This window comes from Marmota monax, unplaced genomic scaffold (assembly GCF_021218885.2).
Source record: "Marmota monax isolate L192 unplaced genomic scaffold, Marmota_monax_Labrador192_F-V1.1 WCK01_AAM20220418_F8-fsc00171, whole genome shotgun sequence".
NCBI lineage: Eukaryota > Metazoa > Chordata > Mammalia > Rodentia > Sciuridae > Marmota > Marmota monax.
In genome coordinates this window covers 1,514,116-1,534,302 of record NW_026694658.1, presented here as the reverse complement: position 1 = coordinate 1,534,302, position 20,187 = coordinate 1,514,116, and the positions used below count along the sequence as shown (strand labels likewise).

General features: G+C 34.8%; 1 protein-coding gene across 1 annotated transcript in view; it reads left to right on the top strand.

The window, feature by feature from the left end:
* Positions 1 to 20,187, top strand: part of Appbp2 (amyloid beta precursor protein binding protein 2) — a 53,433-nt gene that overhangs the window by 8,222 nt on the left and 25,024 nt on the right. Inside the window, exons 2-4 of the mRNA XM_046423227.2 lie at positions 10,584 to 10,672; positions 14,818 to 14,969; positions 19,876 to 19,999. Of these exons, the coding sequence (XP_046279183.1) occupies positions 10,584 to 10,672; positions 14,818 to 14,969; positions 19,876 to 19,999 (365 nt within the window). The remainder of the gene's footprint in view (positions 1 to 10,583; positions 10,673 to 14,817; positions 14,970 to 19,875; positions 20,000 to 20,187) is intronic.

Genomic DNA, 20,187 nt, shown 5'->3' with positions numbered 1-20,187 from the left:
ACTCAAGGGTAAAGAGCCCCTGGATTCAATCCCCAGTACCAAAAAAGAAAAGTAGAATTTTTAATAGTAAAATATCTTGGGGCTGGGGATGTAGCTCAATGATAGAGCATGTCTTAATCTGCAGGAGGCCCTGGATTCAATATTGGGAGGAGGGAGGTCAGTTATCTTGGACACAAAGTTGTACTGAGGGAAATAGCCTGACTACTGATTTTTTTTAAACTCAGCATGAATGAGAACTAAGTCCTTTAAAAATAGGTAATTTATCTAATATTTCATTTATTAGCTAGCCAAATAAAGAAACATATGAGAAAGCTAAAAATTAGGACGGTGAAAGAAAGAAAGCTAAAATTAGGAAGGGCAAACAACTATTGATACAATAGGAAGGAGAAAAATAGCTTTTTAAATTGTGGAATAGCTTTTTTTTTTTTAATTTTCTTTTCTTTAATTGTAGATGAACACAGTACCTTTAGTTTGTTTTTTATTTGTTTTTATGAGTTGCTGAGGATCTAACCCAGTGCCTCACATGTGAGGCAAGCGCTCTGCCACTGAGCCACAACCCCAGTCCATAAATTGTGGAATAGCTTTTTAAAATGTAAAATAACTTATTTAATGCCATGCTAATCAGACAGAAATTGTGTTTTAGGAAAAAAATTAACTTACTGAAATTTATGGATAAAATAAATAAAAATTATTTATTGAAATTATGTTTGTAGGGCTGGGGCAGTAGCTCAGTGGCAGAACGCTTGCCTAGCATATGTGAGGCACTTAGCACTACATAAAAATAAGAAAAGGCATGCTGTCCATCTAGTACTACTACAACACCACAACAACAAAGAATTGTTTATAAGAAAATACAAATAGCCTGAAGAGAGAACATTTGGAGATTAGATCACAAGAATAAAAGAATCTTGTAAGTGAAGATAACATGCTTATTAAAATATTACTTTATTATAGAGATAAAGGATATTTTGTAAGGCTTTAAAGAAAAATGTTGATGGAAAAAATTTTAGTATATACCAGTGTAGAGCAGAATAATGAATTCTTATTTATCCACCACTGAGCTTAAAAAGATTATCAGTTCTTAGCTAGGCTTGTCACTGAATCTATTTTTTCACCCTTTTCTCCCTTTCTTGTGTTTGTAAGTAAATCTAGACACCATATCATTTCATCTGTAAATATTTTGATATCCATTATACTATTATGCCTGAGAAAGCTTAATGGTGATGCCTTAATTTATTAAATATCCAGTCATTGTTCAAATTTTTAGTTGACTCAGATGTCAAATTTGTATGTATTTTTCAGTTTACTTGTTTGGATAAGGATCCAGGTAAGTTCCATACCTTAAGCGGTTAGTATATCTGTCTATCTTTTGGTTTCTTTTGCGATACTAGGGAATGAACGTAGGGTCTTGCACATGCTAGGCAATTGCTCTACAATGGGGCTTCACTTGTGGCCCCCCTTTTTTTTTTTTTTTTAATTGTGAGACAGGGTCTTGCTAAATTGCTCAAGCTGGCCTCAAACTTGTGATCCTCATATCTTAGCCTCCAAGTAGCTGGGATTATAGGTGTGCACCATCTAACCCAACTGCTATATTGCTGAAGTTTCTCTTTATATTTCACTTTTCATTTTTGTTTTGTCTTATTTCTTCTTAGCAATTCATTTTTTTTTTTTAGAAGGAGAATTTTTAATATTTATTTATTTTTTTTTTTAGTTTTCAGCGATACAACATCTTTGTATGTGGTGCTGAGGATCGAACCCGGGCCGCACGCATGCCAGGCGAGCGCGCTACCGCTTGAGCCACATCCCCAGCCCCAGCAATTCATTTTTTGAAGAAATAGGTTCCTTTGTCCTGTAAACTCTGCAGTTTCCCACAATTAAACTTCACTGATGAATATATAAAACATTTTCATTACCCCTCAATACCTGGCGTTTTTGCATTTGTCTGTGATGACTTTATGGGTTTCATTGGTTTCTGACCAACTGTTAATGCCAGTTTCTGCATTTATTGTTGGTAAATCATCTAGATAATATGAATTTTTGCTTCATACTAATATGAGTCTTAATCTGTAGGCCTCAGTTTCTCATGGGACTTTTTGCTCCTGTCTTTGGGCAGGCAGTTAATTTCTAGGTTCCTTTGCTTATAGAATATGCTACGTGAACTCTTTTCTGATCTTTGCTATTCTAGCATGAAGTCATTCAGAGGTATAAAGTATTCTATTTATTTCTTCCCAGTGTTTTAAAGTTTATATTTTCTTAATTTTTGGCAACTGTGGGATTTCTAGGCTTGAAACACAGCTGTTTATACAAAACTTATTTTGTGACATTATATTCTGTGTTTTCCTATTTGAAAAAGGACTAGAAGGTTTGTCTGTGTTTGTTCTATTCATCATATCTCTAGAAGTTTTACTCCCATTCCTCTGCAAAACTCAACTGAATTTCATTCTTGAAGAATGTATTTTATTTGTGTTCCTTCGGCTCTCTGGCTACTTTCATCATTATTTTGTGAACTTCATTTTTCTGTTCGATAGATTATCTAATTTTTTTAGATCAGGGAGTAGTTTCACTGACTTTATTGCTGTGGTGATTATAGTCATCACTATTAAAACTTAGCATAGTACCTTGTGCAGATGTTCCTGATATTTAAGTTAATAAAAATGTAAAAAAAAAATAAAAAAATAATAAAAAATAAAAATTAAAAAAATAAAATAATTTAAAAAAAAAGAAAATTAAAAAGCCTCACACGCACAAGGCCCTGGATTTAATCCCCAGCACCACAAAATAAATAAATAAAAATATCGATGGGGTGTGTTTAGCCCAGTGGCTGGGCACATGCTTAGCATGAAAGACTGGAGTGTTATTCCCCAGCTCGAAAAATAAATAAATAAAACGATAAGTAGAATATTCTTAGTTGTAAGATTCTTGCTTTTTTGGGGGGTAGGGTACCAGGGATTCAACTCAGAGGTATTCAACCACTGTGCCATGTTCCCAGCCTTATTTTTTTGTATTTTATTTAGAGACAGGTTCTCACTGAGTTGCTAAGCACCTCACCATTGCTGAGACGGGCTTTGAACTCACCATCCTCCAACCTCAGCCTCCTGAGCCGATGGGATTACAGACATGCACCACCGCACCCTCCTATATTCTTGTTTTTTTGTGTGTATTTACTTTTTTTATGTGGTGCTAGGGATCAAACCCAGTGCCTCATGCGTGCTAGGCAAGCATCTCTACCACAAAGCCACAACCCCAACCCTGTATTTTTGCTTTTGATATGAAAATCACAAAGACATAACAAGTTGTTTAGTAAGGTAAGAATTTTGTGTGATGGGGGCTGGGAATGTGGCTCAAGCCGTAGCATGCTCACCAGGCATGCGTGCGGCCCAGGTTCAATCCTCAGCACCACATGCAAACAAAGATGTTGTGTCCACCGAAAACTAAAAAGTAAATAAAAAATTAAAAAAAAAAATTTTGTGTGATGAATATAGGGTACTTGATAAAAGATGTTAAAATAGGAAACACCTATTTTTATCTATAAATTTAAGCAGCTATATTTAGAATTTATTCTGGTTTTTTTTTTGTTTTTTTTTTTTTTTTTTTTAGAGAGAGAGAATTTTTTAAAATTTACTTTTTAAAAAAAAAACCCGGGCCGCACGCATGCCAGGCGAGTGCGCTACCGCTTGAGCCACATCCCCAGCCCCTAGAATTTATTCTTGATTTTATTTTTTTAATAGGGGCTACTGGGAATTTAACCCAGGGACGCTTTACCACTGAGCCACATCCCCAGCCCTTTTTATTTTTTATTTTGAGGCAGGGTCTCACTAAGTTGCCTGGGACTTCATTAAGTTGCTCAAGCTGCCCTTGGACTTGCTGTCCTCCTGCCTCAGCTTCCTGAGTTGCTGAGATTACAGGCATGTGTCATTGTGCCTGGCTCCAAATTTTTGTCTTTAAGTTTATACCAGTTGGGCATGGTGGCACACACCTGTAATCCCAGTAAGTCAGGAGGCTGAGGCAGGAGGATCATAAATTCAAAGCCAGCCTCAGCAGTTTAGCGAGACCCTCAAAATAAAAAATTAAAAGGGCTGAGGATGTAGCTCAGTAGTTAAGTGCCCCTCGGTTATATCCCCAGTATAAAAACAAACAAACAAAAAACAAGTGTATAAGTTTACACCCTGGTGTGGAGACAATAGAAATTGTATGTGAGTTGGGCTTGTTGACACATGCCTATCATACCAGCTACTCAGGAGGCTGAGGATAGGAGAATCCCAAATTCAAAGCCAGCTTGAGTAAATTAGTGACATCTCGTCTCACAATAAAAAATTAAAAGAACTGGGGATGTAGCTTAGTGGTACAGTGTGCCTGTCTTCAGGCCTCAGTATTGTAAAAGAAAAAAAAAATGTGTGCAATTGGAGTATTTCCCTTTATGTCAGATTTACCAACCTCTGGATGGTATCAATAAATAGAATAATAGTACTAATATGTGGTTGACTAATTATAAATTTCAGATTAGAAATTGTCTTGCATTTTTTGTTGTTTCTTCTAAGTGCCAGCCAAAGGAGATAACTACTAATTTGGATTATTCATTCTGAAAATAATGAATGCATATCTATTGCTAGGCATTGTGCTAGGTTCTGGGGATATTATAGTAGTGATTATGCTCACTTCATAGAGTAGTGTGTAATGGAGTGACACATTTAACAAATATCCACTTAAGTGAATGCATGTTGCTATTATGAAGGGAAAGCACAGTGTGTTGTGGGAAAGTATAACAGGAGACAGTTTAGATTGGGGAGTCAGGGAAAGGTCTGAGAAAGTGAAATATTAGTTGAGATAATTTGAATTACAAATTAACAGGCAAAGAATCATGGTAAGGAGATAGAAGTCATGAGCTAAAAGAAACCTAAGGTGGCAGGAATACAGGAGAAAGCGAAAGAACAGTAGAAGGTGAGATCAGAAAGATGGGTGGGGGTGAGACAAGTTATAGGAACTCATTGGTTTTAAACAGGGGAATGACATGGTATGATTTACTTTTTACAAAGATAGTTGTGGCTACTGTGTGGACAGTTGACTAAAGGGGAACAGGCTGAGGCAGGAGGATTGCAAGTTTAAGGTAGTTTAGCAAGCCCCTGTTTCAAAATTAAAAAAAAAAGATTCAGGATGTACTTCAGTGGTAAGCTCCCCTGGATTTAACCCCCAACACTGCAAAAATAAATAATACTAAAGTAAAAATTAAGAGTATTAATGCAGAGTCCAGTTCTACTAAACCTTTGTAGTAATTCAGGTTAAAGATGATGATAACAGTGGAGGTGAAAGTTTTTAGATAGTAATCCTATACTATTGATATAAACATTTTATTAACTGTTATGCATATAAAACATAGGTACACAATATAAAAACCAAAATAAAAATATATTAACTCAAACCTTTTGGGAACTTGTTCAGTTTTTGTGTTATCATGGTCATTTTAATTGATAATAATCTTTCATTTTTGAAAGTCTTTTTTTTTTTTTTTCAATGATTCAGTGACTTGCAAACAGTTACAAACATGTAAGATGCATGAGTTTCCATATGTGCATGCATGAATGTGGGCACCTATGTGACTTCAGTTTTTCTTACATTATAGTTTTGGACTCAATTTCTTGAATGCCTTTTTCTAAATCTTTCTGGTTTTTGTTGTTTTTAGGAATTAAACAGATTACTTTGTTAATTAATTTGCTAATTTGCTGTTAAGATTATGCTGTTTACTCTTAATTTGTGGTAATTTTCAAATGAGTTGGGAAGCAGTTATGCCAGTTGAAAATGTTCAGAGATTTTTATTTCCACCTTTATCTCCCAAAGAGTTCTCTGGATTTTGGGCTGTCTTGCATTGCTGTGGGAATAGTTGCTTTAATTTTCTTTCAAGATTTTTATTTTAGATCCTGGAAACCTTTGCTTCTAAAAACATCACTAGGCAGTTCATTTTTTTATTAGACCCCTTTGTGTATTAATGAAAATAACTCTTACACATATATTATTAATATTTTATGTAGTATTGTTGAATTTTAATAGTGTTTTATATTTGTGAACATTTTAGGTTTTTATACAATCAATTTCCTTGATGTATGTTTGTTTGTTACTGAGGATTGAACTCAGGGGAACTTAACCATTAAGCCATATCCCCAGCACATTTTATATTTTATTTTGAGATAGGGTATTGCTAAGTTGCTTAGGGCCTCACTAAGTTGCTGAGGCTGTCTCTGACCTCCCAATCCTTCTGCCTCAGCCTCCCAGACTACTTACAGGCGTGTACTACCAGGCCTAGCTTCCTTGATGATTTTTTTGTGTGATATAATCAGTGTTATTTTGTTTTGTAAATTTTTTTTAAGTTGTTGATGGACCTTTGTTTTATTCATTTATTTATGTGGTGCTGAGAATTGAACCCAGTGCCTTAGACATGCTAGGTAAGCGCTCTACTACTGAGCCACAACCCAAGCCCATAATCAGTGTTTAAAAGAAGTAATATTAGAACTGGGGGTGTGGCTTAGTGGTAGAGCACTTTTAATATTTTTAAATTTTTTTTAAATATTTTTTTTTAGGTATAGATGGACATGATATCTCAGTTTCACCTTTTTTTTTTTTTTTTTTTTTTTTAAATGTGCTGAGGATCAAACCCAGTGCCTCACACATCTTACACATGCGAGGCAAGCGCTCAACAACTGAGCTACAATCCCAGCTCTGAATTTTTTTTTTTTTTACATTTAAAATTTTGATAAATCTGGTATATATTTTATCAGGTAGGTATTTTTGTTTTCCCTTTCATGTGCTGCTGTTAACTATTTTTCTTTTAGCAATTAAAATGCCTTTGTCATATATTGTTACATATACTAAAGTATGTTTTATTTGTTTCTCTATCTGGTGGCAGGTATTACTACATCTAGACTACTTCTAGGAATAAGGAATAATTTGACTTTTATTTTTCTTAAGCTAGAAATACTCAAAATAACCTTTCCATAGCTTTATTACTCTGTAGATACAGAATATAAACATCAGAATAATGAACTAAAATGAGTCTATTTTTTAAAATCAGATATAAAGATCATTACTAGAACCTAGAACCTCAGTTTCCCCTTCTCTATGTTAATCTTTAGGTCTTCTATTAAAAGATTTAAAATCTCCCATTTTATGCTTTCTTATTTTTCGTTATTTCAAGAGGCAGTTTATTGTAAGGTATTAAGAATATGGATGTAGGAACAGACCGCCAGAGGTCAGATTCCTGCATTGCTTTCTTTGGTGGCAGTGGGGATTGAACCCAGGGTGCTCTACCACTGAGCTACATCCCCAGCCCCTTAAAAAAAAGAAAAGAACAAGAAATGTGTGTGTGTGTGTGTGACATTTATTTATTTTAAATTTTGAGACAGGGGCCAGGTTGGCCTTGAATTTGTGATCCTCTTGCCTTAGCTTCTCTAGTGCCTGGGATTACAGGAAAGTGCCACAGTGCCTTGCCTAACATTTCTTAATTGTATGAGTTTGAGCATGTTATTTAACTTCGTATGCTTCAGTTTCCATGTCTGTAAAAGGACAGAATGACTGACTTATGAAAAGCACTGAGAACAGTCCTTGTCTCATATAAGACCTCTATAAGAATTAGGGGCTGGGATTGTGGCTTGGTGGTAGAGCACTTGCCTAGCACGTGTGAGGCCCTGGGTTCAATTCTCAACACCATGTATAAATAAATAAAATAAATGTCCATTGACAACTAAAATAATAATAATAATAATAATTAAGTGCAATTTAGTTGTTGAATCAAACCCAGGGCCTCATACATTCTAGGCAAGCTCTCCACCACTGAGCTATAACCCCAGTTCTAGTACGAGATTGTTATTAAAAAAAAAAAAAAAAAACCCTTTAGGTCATACATTGTATTAATTTGCACTTATTGGTTAAATTTGGTAAGGATGAAGCAATTAAACTTAAATAAAAAAATTATTATCCTCTTCCCACAATTTAAATGTGAACCCATTTTTACCTAGAAAATTTAAATTTCAGTATATAGAAATGTTGGTGCTTGTAATAGGGAATATTTTGAAACTAACTAAGGCAGCAATTATCCTAAATTCTATTTTCAAATCTCACTTAGTAGAATAGACCAATTTTCAGTCATCAAAGCGATATTGTAAGTCATAGAACACATAAAATTGAATTTATGTATTTTCAACTAGTGAATACAGGCAAAATGGTTATATAACTTGTTTTCATTTTTTCTGTCTTATAAAAGAAATTCTAAGCCTAAAGTTGGGTAATGATGAGTCAGTCATTTTGGTAAGAAGCTTAAGCTTTTTAACCTTAGTGTTTTTGGAATATGTATATTTATCTTTTTTAATATTTATTTTTTAGTTGTAGTTGAACACAATACCTCTGTTTCACTTACTTATTTTTATGTGGTGCTGAGGATCGAACCCAGGTGGGTCTTACACTGCAAGGCTATCACTGTACTGTTGAGCTACAACCCCGGCCCTTTTTTTTTTTTAAAGAATTTCTGTTTTAGTTGTAGGTGGACACAATACCTTTGATTTGTTTATTTTTTTATATGGTGCTGAGGATCGAACCCAGTGCCTCACACATGGTAGGCAAGCGCTCTACTACTGAGCCACAACCCCAGCCCCTGTATATTTATCTTGATAACTATATTTGTGGTTCTGCCCCAGATCAGAAGATTATCACATTATTTTCCTTGAGTTATTCTGTATTGGTTAATAAGAAAATATTACAATGATTGATTAATAGTTTTATGAAGCTTATTTTTCTGTAGCAGAAAACAGTAATCCCCCCAAATAGTAAATCTTTCCTCATGAAGTTTTTTAAGGTACCAGGGATTGAATTCAGGGGCACTTGACCACTGAGCCACATCCCCAGCCCCTTTTTGTATTTTATTTAGAGACAGGGTCTCACTGAGTTGCTTGGTGCCTCACCATTGCTGAGGCTGGCTTTGAACTCTTGATCCTCCTGTCTCAGCCTCCCGAGCTTCTGGGATTACAGGCATGTGCTACCGTGCCCTGCTCCTCATGAAGGTTTTAATGTTAATATAAATTATCTAACCATTATGTGAATTTAATCACATGATAATCTGTCCCTTCTTTCCTCCAGCAATTGTCATGGATTTTTTTTATAGCAGTCATTTTGAACTCTTTCTAAAGTCCCATGTTATTTATACAGCATATGTAAATTCAAAAGTATTTGTTACAGGGTCTGGAGGGTGTATTTGTCTCTTTTTGACCATGTGCATGTATTATTTGAGAGAAAAATTTTAACATATTTTTAGAAATATTCTTTAAAATAACAATTATGAAAAATCAATGTATAAATGAGTTGGACAGTTAGAAATCCTGCCATACTCCTAGGGTACTGGTGAAGATATCATGTCCAGAAGTAAACTAAGGTTCTTTAGATGGTTATAAGAACTTCTAGTGGAGCATATTGACAGCTGTGTTTTCTGGACACTGTCTTTACTATTATTTTATTTTATTTTTCTTGGGGATTGAACTCAGGGCCTTGTACAATGCTAGACACATGTTGTACCACTGAGTCACATCCCCAGCCCTGCCTCCCTTTTTTATAATTTAACTATCCAATTTTGATAAACCCAATTTGTCTCATTATCCCAGTATGGAACACCTAAAAAACCTTAATTGAGCAATAAATATTAACCTATTTTAATGCACTTGTATTGTTGAAATATTCACAGAATTAAAAACTTGAACTTGATGGATTAAGGAAAAAAGTTATGGTTTTAAGTTTCTTGAATAATGGGCTTATGTTTAATGTTATTATATTAAATATCATAATATATAATATTATATAAATTTGGGGAGGTATCAGGGATTGAACTCAGGGGTACTCAACCACTGAGCTGCATCCCCAGCCCTATTTTGTATTTATTTAGAGACAGGGTCTCACTGAGTTGTGTAGTGCCTCACCGTTGCTGAGGCTGGCTTTGAACTCATGATCCTCTTGCCTCTGCCTCCCAAGCCACTGGGATTTCAGGCGTGCGCCAATATAAAATATTATTATATGGCACTTAGTAATGCTTACCATGTTTTAGGTACCACTACAGTGTTTTGGTGTTTGTTTGTTTTTTAATGAGGTATTGGGGATTGAACTCAGGTTCTTGGGCAAGATAGAAAACTCCTGAACTACTTCCCTAGCCTGTGTTTTCCAAATATTAATTCTTTTTTAAAATTTATTTCATTTATTTTTTTAGTTGTAGATGGACACAATACCTTTATTTATTTATGCGGTGCTGAGGATCGAACCCAGTGCCTCACATGTGTGAGGCGAGCATTCTGCCATTGAGCTATAGCTTCAGCCCTCCAAATATTGATTCTTAACATTTACATAAAATTAGTGAACTGTTATTATATGAATTGTGGGAATTTGTTAAATTAGTATTCCATTTTTCTTATTGTAAGCATCTTTCCTGATAGTATTTTGTAAATATTGTGACTTCAAATCTTACTCATTAAAACCACAAATATTAACTTTATCAATATAATTAAAAGTAGAAATTAAAATTAAATTTAAAAATTTTAAATCATTTTTCATTTTTATTTCAGCTTTACCAACAGGGACGCTTATGTCAACTGGGCAGTGAATTTTGTGAGTTGGAAGTTTTTGCTAAAGTATTGAGAGCTTTGGATAAAAGGTAAATTTTTTTAAGACAATTACAGTAAAATATGCATAACATAAAATTTACCATTTAACAGTTTTTAAGTATACAATTCACTGACAATGAGTATATTCACCTTGTTGTACAACCATCAACGCTATCCATTTTCATAAAATTTTCGTCATCCCTAATGAAAACTCTGTTCCCATTAAATAACTCCCCATTCCCTTCTTTCAGCCCTGAAGCTGCCATTCTGCTTTCTGTCTATGTGAGTTTGCTGTTTCAGGTACCTCATATAAGTAGGATCCTGTATTTGTTCATTTGTTTTTGCCTTATTTGATTTAGCATATGTTTTTAAGGTTCATTTGTGTTGTAACATGTGTCAAAATTTCATTCCTTTTTGAAGTTTGATAATATCCCATTGTGTATATATGCCACAGTTTGTTTATCCATTCATCAATCAGCGGATATTTGTGTTGTTTCCACCTTTTAGCTAATATGGATAAAAATTCTGTGAACATGGGTGTAGAAATAAATCTTCAAATCCTTGCTTTTAGTGTCTTTGGTTAAGTATACCAAGTGGAATCACTGGATCACTGGTAGTTCTATTTTAAATATTTTGAGGAACATTCATGTTATTTACCATAAATTCATTTTAATTGGCTTTTTAAAATTAAGTCTATGTAATGAGAAAGTAGTTCTTAAATATGATCATATCAGAAAACTTAGAATGAAATAAAATTGCCTTTATAAATTGGGGAACCAGTAGGTTCATTTTGCTTGTTTTAGGTAAATTCATATAGTATGAATACTTTTATGTCTGCCTCTCCAACCACCCCAACATCATGTTTATGAGAATCACCTATTATTATAGTCTGTTCATTCTCATTGCTATATATGTACAATGTTCCATTATATGTCATTACTTATACTGTTGTTAGATATTTGAGCTGTTTGGTTTTTAGCTATTATAAACAGCTGCTACATTTATCCATTAACAAGTCTTTTGGTGAACATATATGCATATCTATTAGATATACCTGGAAGTACAATATGAAAGCATTTTAAGAGTTACAACTCAAGACCAGTTAGCATGATACAGAAAATGATCACAGTAATTGTACAATCCAAACAAGTTTGGTGACAGTGAGAATTTGTTCACTTGCCTCCATCTTCTTTGGAAAGTTAATACTCTGTAAATTTAGCTTTTGAGTTCAAGAATTTAGCTTCCTCATTATAGGGGCGTGAGTGGGGGGGGGTGCTGGGGATTAGAACCCAGGGCTTTGTGCATTTAAGGCAAGCACTCTACCAATTGAGCTATATCCCCAGCCCTCATTATAGGTATTATGAAGTAGGAGCCACAGAGAGATAATCTGGTCTTTGATTATACTTGCTGTTCTCTTCCATGAATTCGATTCAACTGCAATTTTTTTCACCTAACCTTTCTTCCTTTCTTTCTTTCTTTCTTCTATCACAACAGGAATTGAATCTAGGGGCACTTAACCACTGAGCCACATCCCAGCTCTTTTTATATTTTTTATTTAGAGACAGGGTCTCACTAAGTTTCTTAGGGTCTTGCTAAGTTGTTGAGGCTGGCCTTGAACTATCAGTTCTCCTGCTTCAGCCTCTTGAGCCACTGGGATTACAGTGCACCACCACTCCCAGCCCTAATCCACATTTCTAAAGAAATCAGAATATACTTTCACAAACTGGTTGCACTGGTGCACTCCTGTAATCCCAGATACTCAGAAGGCTGAGGTAAGGAGATTGCAAGCTTGAGGTCAGCCTCAACAATTTTGTGAGACTCCTTTTCAAAATAAAGAGCTGGCCGTGTAGCTCAGTGATAAAAGCACCCCTGGGTTCAGCCCTCAGTATCTCCACCCCCCCCTCAAAAAAAAAAAAAAAGAGAGAATATGTACTTTCACAAAACACTGCTGATCTTAAATGTGAATATTGCCAAATTATTTGATTTGTTCAGCAAGTTAACTAAATAAATATTTGTTGAATGCTTAGGATGTGCCAGGTACTGTTCTGTATGCTAAGATTACAGCAGTGGATAAGAACTACGAGGTTCCTTACTCATAATCTGTAATTTTTTTTAAATTTAGTTGGACACAATACCTTTTATTTTATTTATTTATTTTTTAATTTTTATTATTGGTTGTTCAAAACATTACATAGTTCTTGACATATCATATTTCATACATTTGATTTAAGTGGGTTATGAACTCCCATTTTTACCCCGTATACAGTTTGCAGAATCACATCGGTTACACATCCACTGTTTTACATATTGTCACACTAGTGTCTGATGTGTTCTGCTGCCTTTCCTATCCTCTACTATCCCCCCTCCCTCCCCTCCCCTCCCATTTTCTCTCTCTACCCCATCTACTGTAATTCATTTCTGCCCCTTGTTTTTTTTTTCCCTTTCCCCTCACTTCCTCTTGTATGTAATTTTGTATAACAATGAGGGTCTCCTTCCATTTCCATGCAGTTTCCCTTCTCTCTCCCTTTCCCTCCCACCTCTCGTCCCTGTTTAATATTAATCATCTTCTCATGCTCTTCCTCCCTGCTCTGTTCTTAGTTGTTCTCTTTATATCAAAGAAGACATTTGGCATTTGTTTTTTAGGGATTGGCTAGCTTCACTTAGCATAATCTGCTCTAATGCCATCCATTTCCCTGCAAATTCCATGATTTTGTCATTTTTTAGTGCAGAGTAATACTCCATTGTGTATAAATACCACATTTTTTTTTATCCATTCATCTATTGAAGGGCATCTAGGTTGGTTCCACAGTCTAGCTATTGTGAATTGTGCTGCTATGAACATCGACTTAGCAGTATCCTTGTAGTATGCTCTTTTTAGGTCTTTAGGGAATAGACCGAGAAGGGGAATAGCTGGGTCAAATGGTGGTTCCATTCCCAGCTTTCCCAGAAATCTCCATACTGCTTTCCAAATTGGCCTCACCAATTTGCAGTCCCACCAGCAATGTACAATTATTTATTTATTTTTATGTGGTGCTTAGGATTAAACCCAGGGTCTTACACGTGCTAGGCAAGTGCTCTGCCACTAAGCTACAGCTCCACAACTCCCATCACCACTATCTTAATTTTAGAACATACCATCATTCCAAAAGGAAAAAATGTTAAGTCACTCCCTATTTCCTCTTAACCTTAATCCCTAGCTGATCATTAATCTTTATGTCTTTATGGATTTGCCTATTCTAGATATTTCATGTAAATTGATCATATAATATGTGTCTTTTTGATTGACCCTTTCACTTAGTGTAATATTTTCAGGGATATTATTATTTATGTTGTTCCTACTTTCCCTTTTTTAGGACTGAATAATTTTGTGTTATATGGATAATACTCTTGTTTATCCAGTCTTCCATTGATGAATGGATGGGGTTGTTTATATCTTTTAGTTATTATGAATAATGCTGTGGTGAACCTTCATTGATAAGATTTTGTGGACATATTCTCATTTTGGGAGGTATATGCCTGGGGTGTATACATATGGTAACCCTATGTTTAGCTTTTTGAGGAGCTGCCGGACTTTATTAGAGCAGCTGCACCATTTTACGTTCCTATCGTTAATGTATAAGGGTTCCAGTTTTTCCACATCTTACCAATACTTAAAAAAAAAAAAAAGTTATGACCTTTTTCTTGGATGGGAAGTGGTTTCTCATTGTGATTTTGATTTACATTTCCATTGTCACTAATGATATTAAGTATCTTATGTTTATTGACTGTGGATAGATCTTTGGAGAAATATCTGTTCAAATCCATTGCCCATTTTTAATTGAGGTCTTTTTTTTTTTTTTTTTAACTGGAGATTAAACTCAGGGGCTTTACTATTGAGCTATATTTATATTCCCCAGTCCTTTATTTTTATTTTTTATAATTTGTGACTGGGTTTTCTAAGTTGCTGAGGTTCGCCTTGAACTTGCAATCTTCCTGCCTTCGTCTCCCAGGTCACTGAGATCATAGGCATACACTGGTGTACCTGGTGATGGGCTAAATTTTTAATTTACTATAGCTTCATAATTCATAAGGCAAAATGCTTTCTATCTCATTTTATCTTGGAAAATAATGATACTAATATTAATAGAGAAAAGCAACTAGCTTTCTAAAAGGAAAGAAATAAGATTCCTCTATTAAATGTTTTTTTCTTTTTCAGACATTTGCTTCATCATTGTTTTCAGGCTTTGATGGATCATGGTGTTAAAGTTGCTTCAGTCTTGGCCTACTCATTTAGTAGACGGTGCTCTTACATAGCAGAATCTGATGCTGCAGTAAAGGAAAAAGCCATTCAGGTTGGCTTTGTTTTAGGTAAGTAATACTATTAGTAGGGGAGAGTTTTATCCTATTGTGAACTCATAGTAAACCCAACAATAAAGGATTTCTCCAGGAATTTCCCAAAGTCTATATGGGGAAGTTATGAGGAAAATATCAGAAGAATTAGGTGTAATTTATTGGATATTAATGCTGTGCTAAGCACTACACTAGGTATTTAAATGGCATTATCCTAAATTCTCATGACGTTCCAGTGAAGTAATGATATTTTTTTAAAAAAATTTTTTGTAGTTGTAGATGGACTAAATGCCTTTATTTTTTATTTATTTATTTTTTGTTTATTTTTATGTGGTGCTGAGGATCTAACCCAGTGCCTCACACATGCTAGGCAAATGCTCTGCCACTGAGTTACAGCCCCAGTCCTGAAGTACTTTAACCTTTTACATATGAGGAAATAGAAAAGTTGAATAACCAGATCAAGTCACATAGCTAGTAAAGAGCTAAGTTTAGAATCTGTGTCTATATGATTGATTACAAAGCACATATCTTTCTGTCATGTCATGCTGCTTCCAAACTCTTTCACCTGCTTAGTATTTGCTGTGGCATGGGACTTAATCCTTTTGGGGCTCAGTTTTCTAGTCTCTAAAATGAGGGTTATTCTGAATTGCTTCATGGAGATGTTATGAGGATAATGAAAACATAAATGTAAAAACATTCTGGAAGAATTTTGCATGATATACATACAGAAAAATATTGTTTATTATTTGTAAACATTTCACAAATGTATATAGATAAATAATGTTTCAAGCTTGAAATTGTTGTTACCTTCTTTCCCTATTTGAAAAAGTTATTTTTTAAAGCATGTGTTCTTTTTTTGTTTATAACTTTATTTATTTATTTATTTTTAGTACTGGGAATTGAATTCAGGGACACTCATCTACTGAGCACATCCCCAACCATATTTTGTATTTTATTTAGTTGCTTAGTGCCTTATCACTGCTGACTGGCTTTGAACTTGTGATTCTCCTGCCTCAGTCTCCCGAGCTGCTGGGATTATAGGCATGCACCACCACGCCCAGCCTATAACTTTGTTTTATTTATTTTCTTATATGGTGCTGAGAATCAAACTCAGGGCCTCACATGTGCTAGGCAAGCACTGTGAACCCAACCACTGAACTCAACCCCAGCCCTAAAAAGTTATTTTTTAAAAATAACTTATTTTGAGGGGCTGGGGGTGTGGCTCGAGTGGTAGCGCGCTCGCCTAGCATGCGTGAGGCACTGGTTTCGATTCTCAGCACCACATAAAAACAAAATAAAGATACTGAGTCCATCTAAAAAATAAAAAATATTAAAAAAAAATTAACGTGGGCATGTTTTCTCTCTCTTGTGTGCACACATTTTTTGCCAGCAAGTTTTCAAGATCATTTCCTTCAGTCTTTAAACAGTTCTTCGTAGTGGTCTTTCCAGTTTGCTGGGCGCACTTCAAAACATTCTTTTCTGAAAACAACATACAGCTTTTATCCTCTCATGGAAGTTTGGGAAAAAAAGGATTGTTTAAAGAATGTCTCTGAAAATAGAGAATATATGATCTTGACCGATGTTAACAGTGACAACCCTTTAGTTCTAGAAGGTAATATGAAAATTGCTATAGAAAAAAATTTATTATCAAAAAAGGTGAAAGACAGGAAAGGTGGTATTCATTGAGTTTTTCTGTCATATCCACATGTATGTACACCAACCTGGCCATTGTGATGTGCTAGATAGATATCTTGGAGATTGAACCAAGCCCTTGCAAATTCAGAATCATATCATCAGACTTAATTATGAAATCATTCAGAGAGTGAAGAAACTTTATGCCAGAAGTACACAGTAGTAAAGATTTTTTAAATAATAACAACCTTTTGGAGACATAATTCTTAAACAGTATAATTTGAACATATAATGTGTACTTTTCAGTGATATTCCATATACTCTCAGATTTTATAGACATCATCAGAGTAGGTTTTAGAACATTGCCATCACCCCAATAGAAACCTATACCCTTTAACAGCCATTCCTCATTTCCTTCTTATTCCAGGCCAGTATCAGTCTACTTTTTCTTTCTGTAGATTTACCTGTTGTAAATTATTAATATAGACTCATAAAACATATGGTCTTTGTGACTAGCTTGTTTTAGATAGCATAATGTTGTTAAGGCTTATCCTTGTTGTAGAGATAGAATTTAATATAACAAATTTTTTAAAAGATTTTTTTAAGATGGACACAATATTGTTACTTTATTTACATTTATATGATGCTGAGAATTGAACCCAGTGCCTCACATGTGCGAGGCAAGAGCTCTACCACTGAACTATAACCCTAGCCCTGATATCACAAATTTTTATTAGAGCACTGAAAATATAAAAAAGGAACCCCTGGAATGTTTTTATTATGAATAATAGCAACTCCAAGAATCAGCTACTACATTTGGGCTTAGGGAACCAAACAAATAGGTTTTTATTGTGTAATTCTTTTGATGCTAGGGATTGAACCTAGGGACACTTTACCACTGTGCTACATCCCCACTTTTTAACATCTGAATACAAGGTCTTTCTAAGTTGCTGAAAGTCATACCAGGTTGCTAAGGCTGGCCTGCAGCTTGCTATCCTCCTGTGTCCCAACTCATTTGGATTACAGGCATTTATCACCATGCCTACCTAATTGTGAAAATTTAAAGCTTGAGGAGCTGGAATGCTGCAACATTGATACCAGTGCCTCAAAGCTCTGGAAAGGGGGTCCAAGAACTAGCAACAGGCTAGCTGTTGCTGGTATTATTGATAGTGTGCTATGAAACTGGTTTTGCAAGTATTGGAAAACTCCAAGTGGAATTGACTGCTGCTGACTGCAATGAACTGCCACTGCCAGAGTGAAGAAACATATTCCTGTCAGCAATAGGAAAAGGTGTTACTTGCTTTTCCAGTCTTGGAGCCCCTGCTCTCTAGCACTTCCTATTGGCAGAACCCAACAGGGAGCCAGGTAAAGAAGGAGAAATGTGGTTTGAAGAATCCTTGCATCAACATCATAAAGTCTAGAAAGGAGATTTGAAGCTGAGAAACAGCATGATAATCAGCACATTATATAGTATAGATAAGTAGAAGGTTGCTTAGTACAAATATTTATAATAATCTTATTATTCTAGTTTAGTCTCTTGGAAAGGGCCCTAAAATGTTCTAAAGCACAATTCTTTCCAATTAATGAAATAATATTTAGCTGTATGTTGCTTTAATTAAACATAAAACAGGGCAGGGTTGTGACTCAGTGGTAGAGTGCTTGCTTAGTATGTGTGAGGCACTGGGTCTGATCCTCAGCACCACATAAAAATAAATAAAGGTATTGTATCCATTTATAATTAAAGATTTTTTTTAAGATTATTATTATTTAAAAAAATTTTTTTTTAATATTTATTTTTTAGTTTTCGGCAGACACAACATCTTTGTTTGTATGTGGTGCTGAGGATTGAACCCAGGTCGCACGCATGCCAGACGAGCGTGCTACCGCTTGAGCCACATCTCCAGCCCCTAAAGATATTTTGTAAAAAACATAAAACATGGGTATGAGGAAATATATGTTGTTGGCTGACTCATTATTAACATTATTAAAATGACACACCATATATTTTATGCTACCAAGAAAAAAAAGTGCTACCACTATTAATGTTAGACACCAATTTTATGATCTGTCCTAATTTTAAAGATTCTAAAACATTCAAAAAGAGCTAGGTGCACTTGCACATGCCTACAATCCCAGTGACTTGAGAAGCAGGCAGAAGGATTACAGTTGAAGGTCAACCTCAGCAACTTAGTGAGACCTGGTCTTAAAATAAACAATAAAGGGGCTGGTGATGTGGCTCAGTGGTAGGGACTTGCCTAGCACATGTGAGACACTATGTTCAATCCTTAAAATCCACATAAAAATAAATAAATAAAGGTATTGTGTCTGCAACTAAAAAAATATATATATATATAATAAATAAATAATAAAAAGGACTGGTGATGTAGTTTAGTGTTAAAGTACCCCTGGGTTTAATTCCTAGTACCTTAATTAATTAAAAATATAAAAAATGTGCAAAGTATGTGTTTTAGGATTGAAAAATACAGCAGTTTTGTTTTCTGGCTATTGTTAACTAATGCTGAGTAGCAACTTGAAAGTGTTCTTCATAATAGCAAATACAGATTTAGCCTCTGAAGTCACATAGTATGAATTTGAGTCTTTCCACTTATCAACTTGTAACTTGGTTTCTCTGCCTGAAGTCCCCCTCCCTCCCCATATTAAGTTGAGGCAATAAGGTTTGTGGCTCAGCGATAGAGCGCTCACCTAGCATGTGTGAGGCCCTGGGTTCGATCCTCAGCACCACATAAAAATAAATAAAATAAAATAAAGGTATTGTGTCAAATACAACTAAAAAATATTTAAGAAAAAAAGTTGGGGCAATAATAGCATTTAAGTTGAAAGTGTTTTGTGAAGATTAGATAAGAAAATTCATGTGGAATGTTTACCATAATGATACAAAGTAGTTTGTGCAGTGTAGTAAAATGCATCATTAGCCATTTTTTGAGATCAGGTTCCTTCAAAAAACAAAACAAAAAAAAAGGACGGTATTTTGAGGTAATTGTCTAATACATTAAAGCTATTGCTAGTCAGTAAATTAGTTTCTTGCCAAAAGAATGAGATGACAAGCATCACCATCCCTTTTATGTGTATATTCATCTATGATGAGTAAGAAGAATGAGTTTATAAGAGCCATTTGTCTTTGCAATAAGGCCTACGGAGATTGAAAAGTTATGTGTATACTGCAAGGTGAAAATATTAGTTTTTTAGTTGAGATAATATTCACTGTAATCATGTCATTTTAGCTTTCAGGCAATTTACTAAATTGTCTAAAGTTACTTTTCTTTTTCTGCAGGTGGTTTTCTTTCAGATGCAGGCTGGTACAGTGATGCTGAGAAAGTTTTTCTGTCTTGCCTTCAATTGTGTACCTTACATGATGAGATGCTTCATTGGTTTCGTGCAGTAGAATGTTGTGTGAGGTAAGTTGGAACAGATTCTGTAATTACATACTGTGATTGTATACAATGTCTTCTACAATTTTAGCTCTTTTAAGTGTGCTCTAACATCTGTGTAAATCTGTGAGATGATATTTCTATGTCATAATTTCATTAATCTGGCTTGTTTTCCATCTCCAGAATATAGTGAATCTGCTATGGATGTCTTAGCT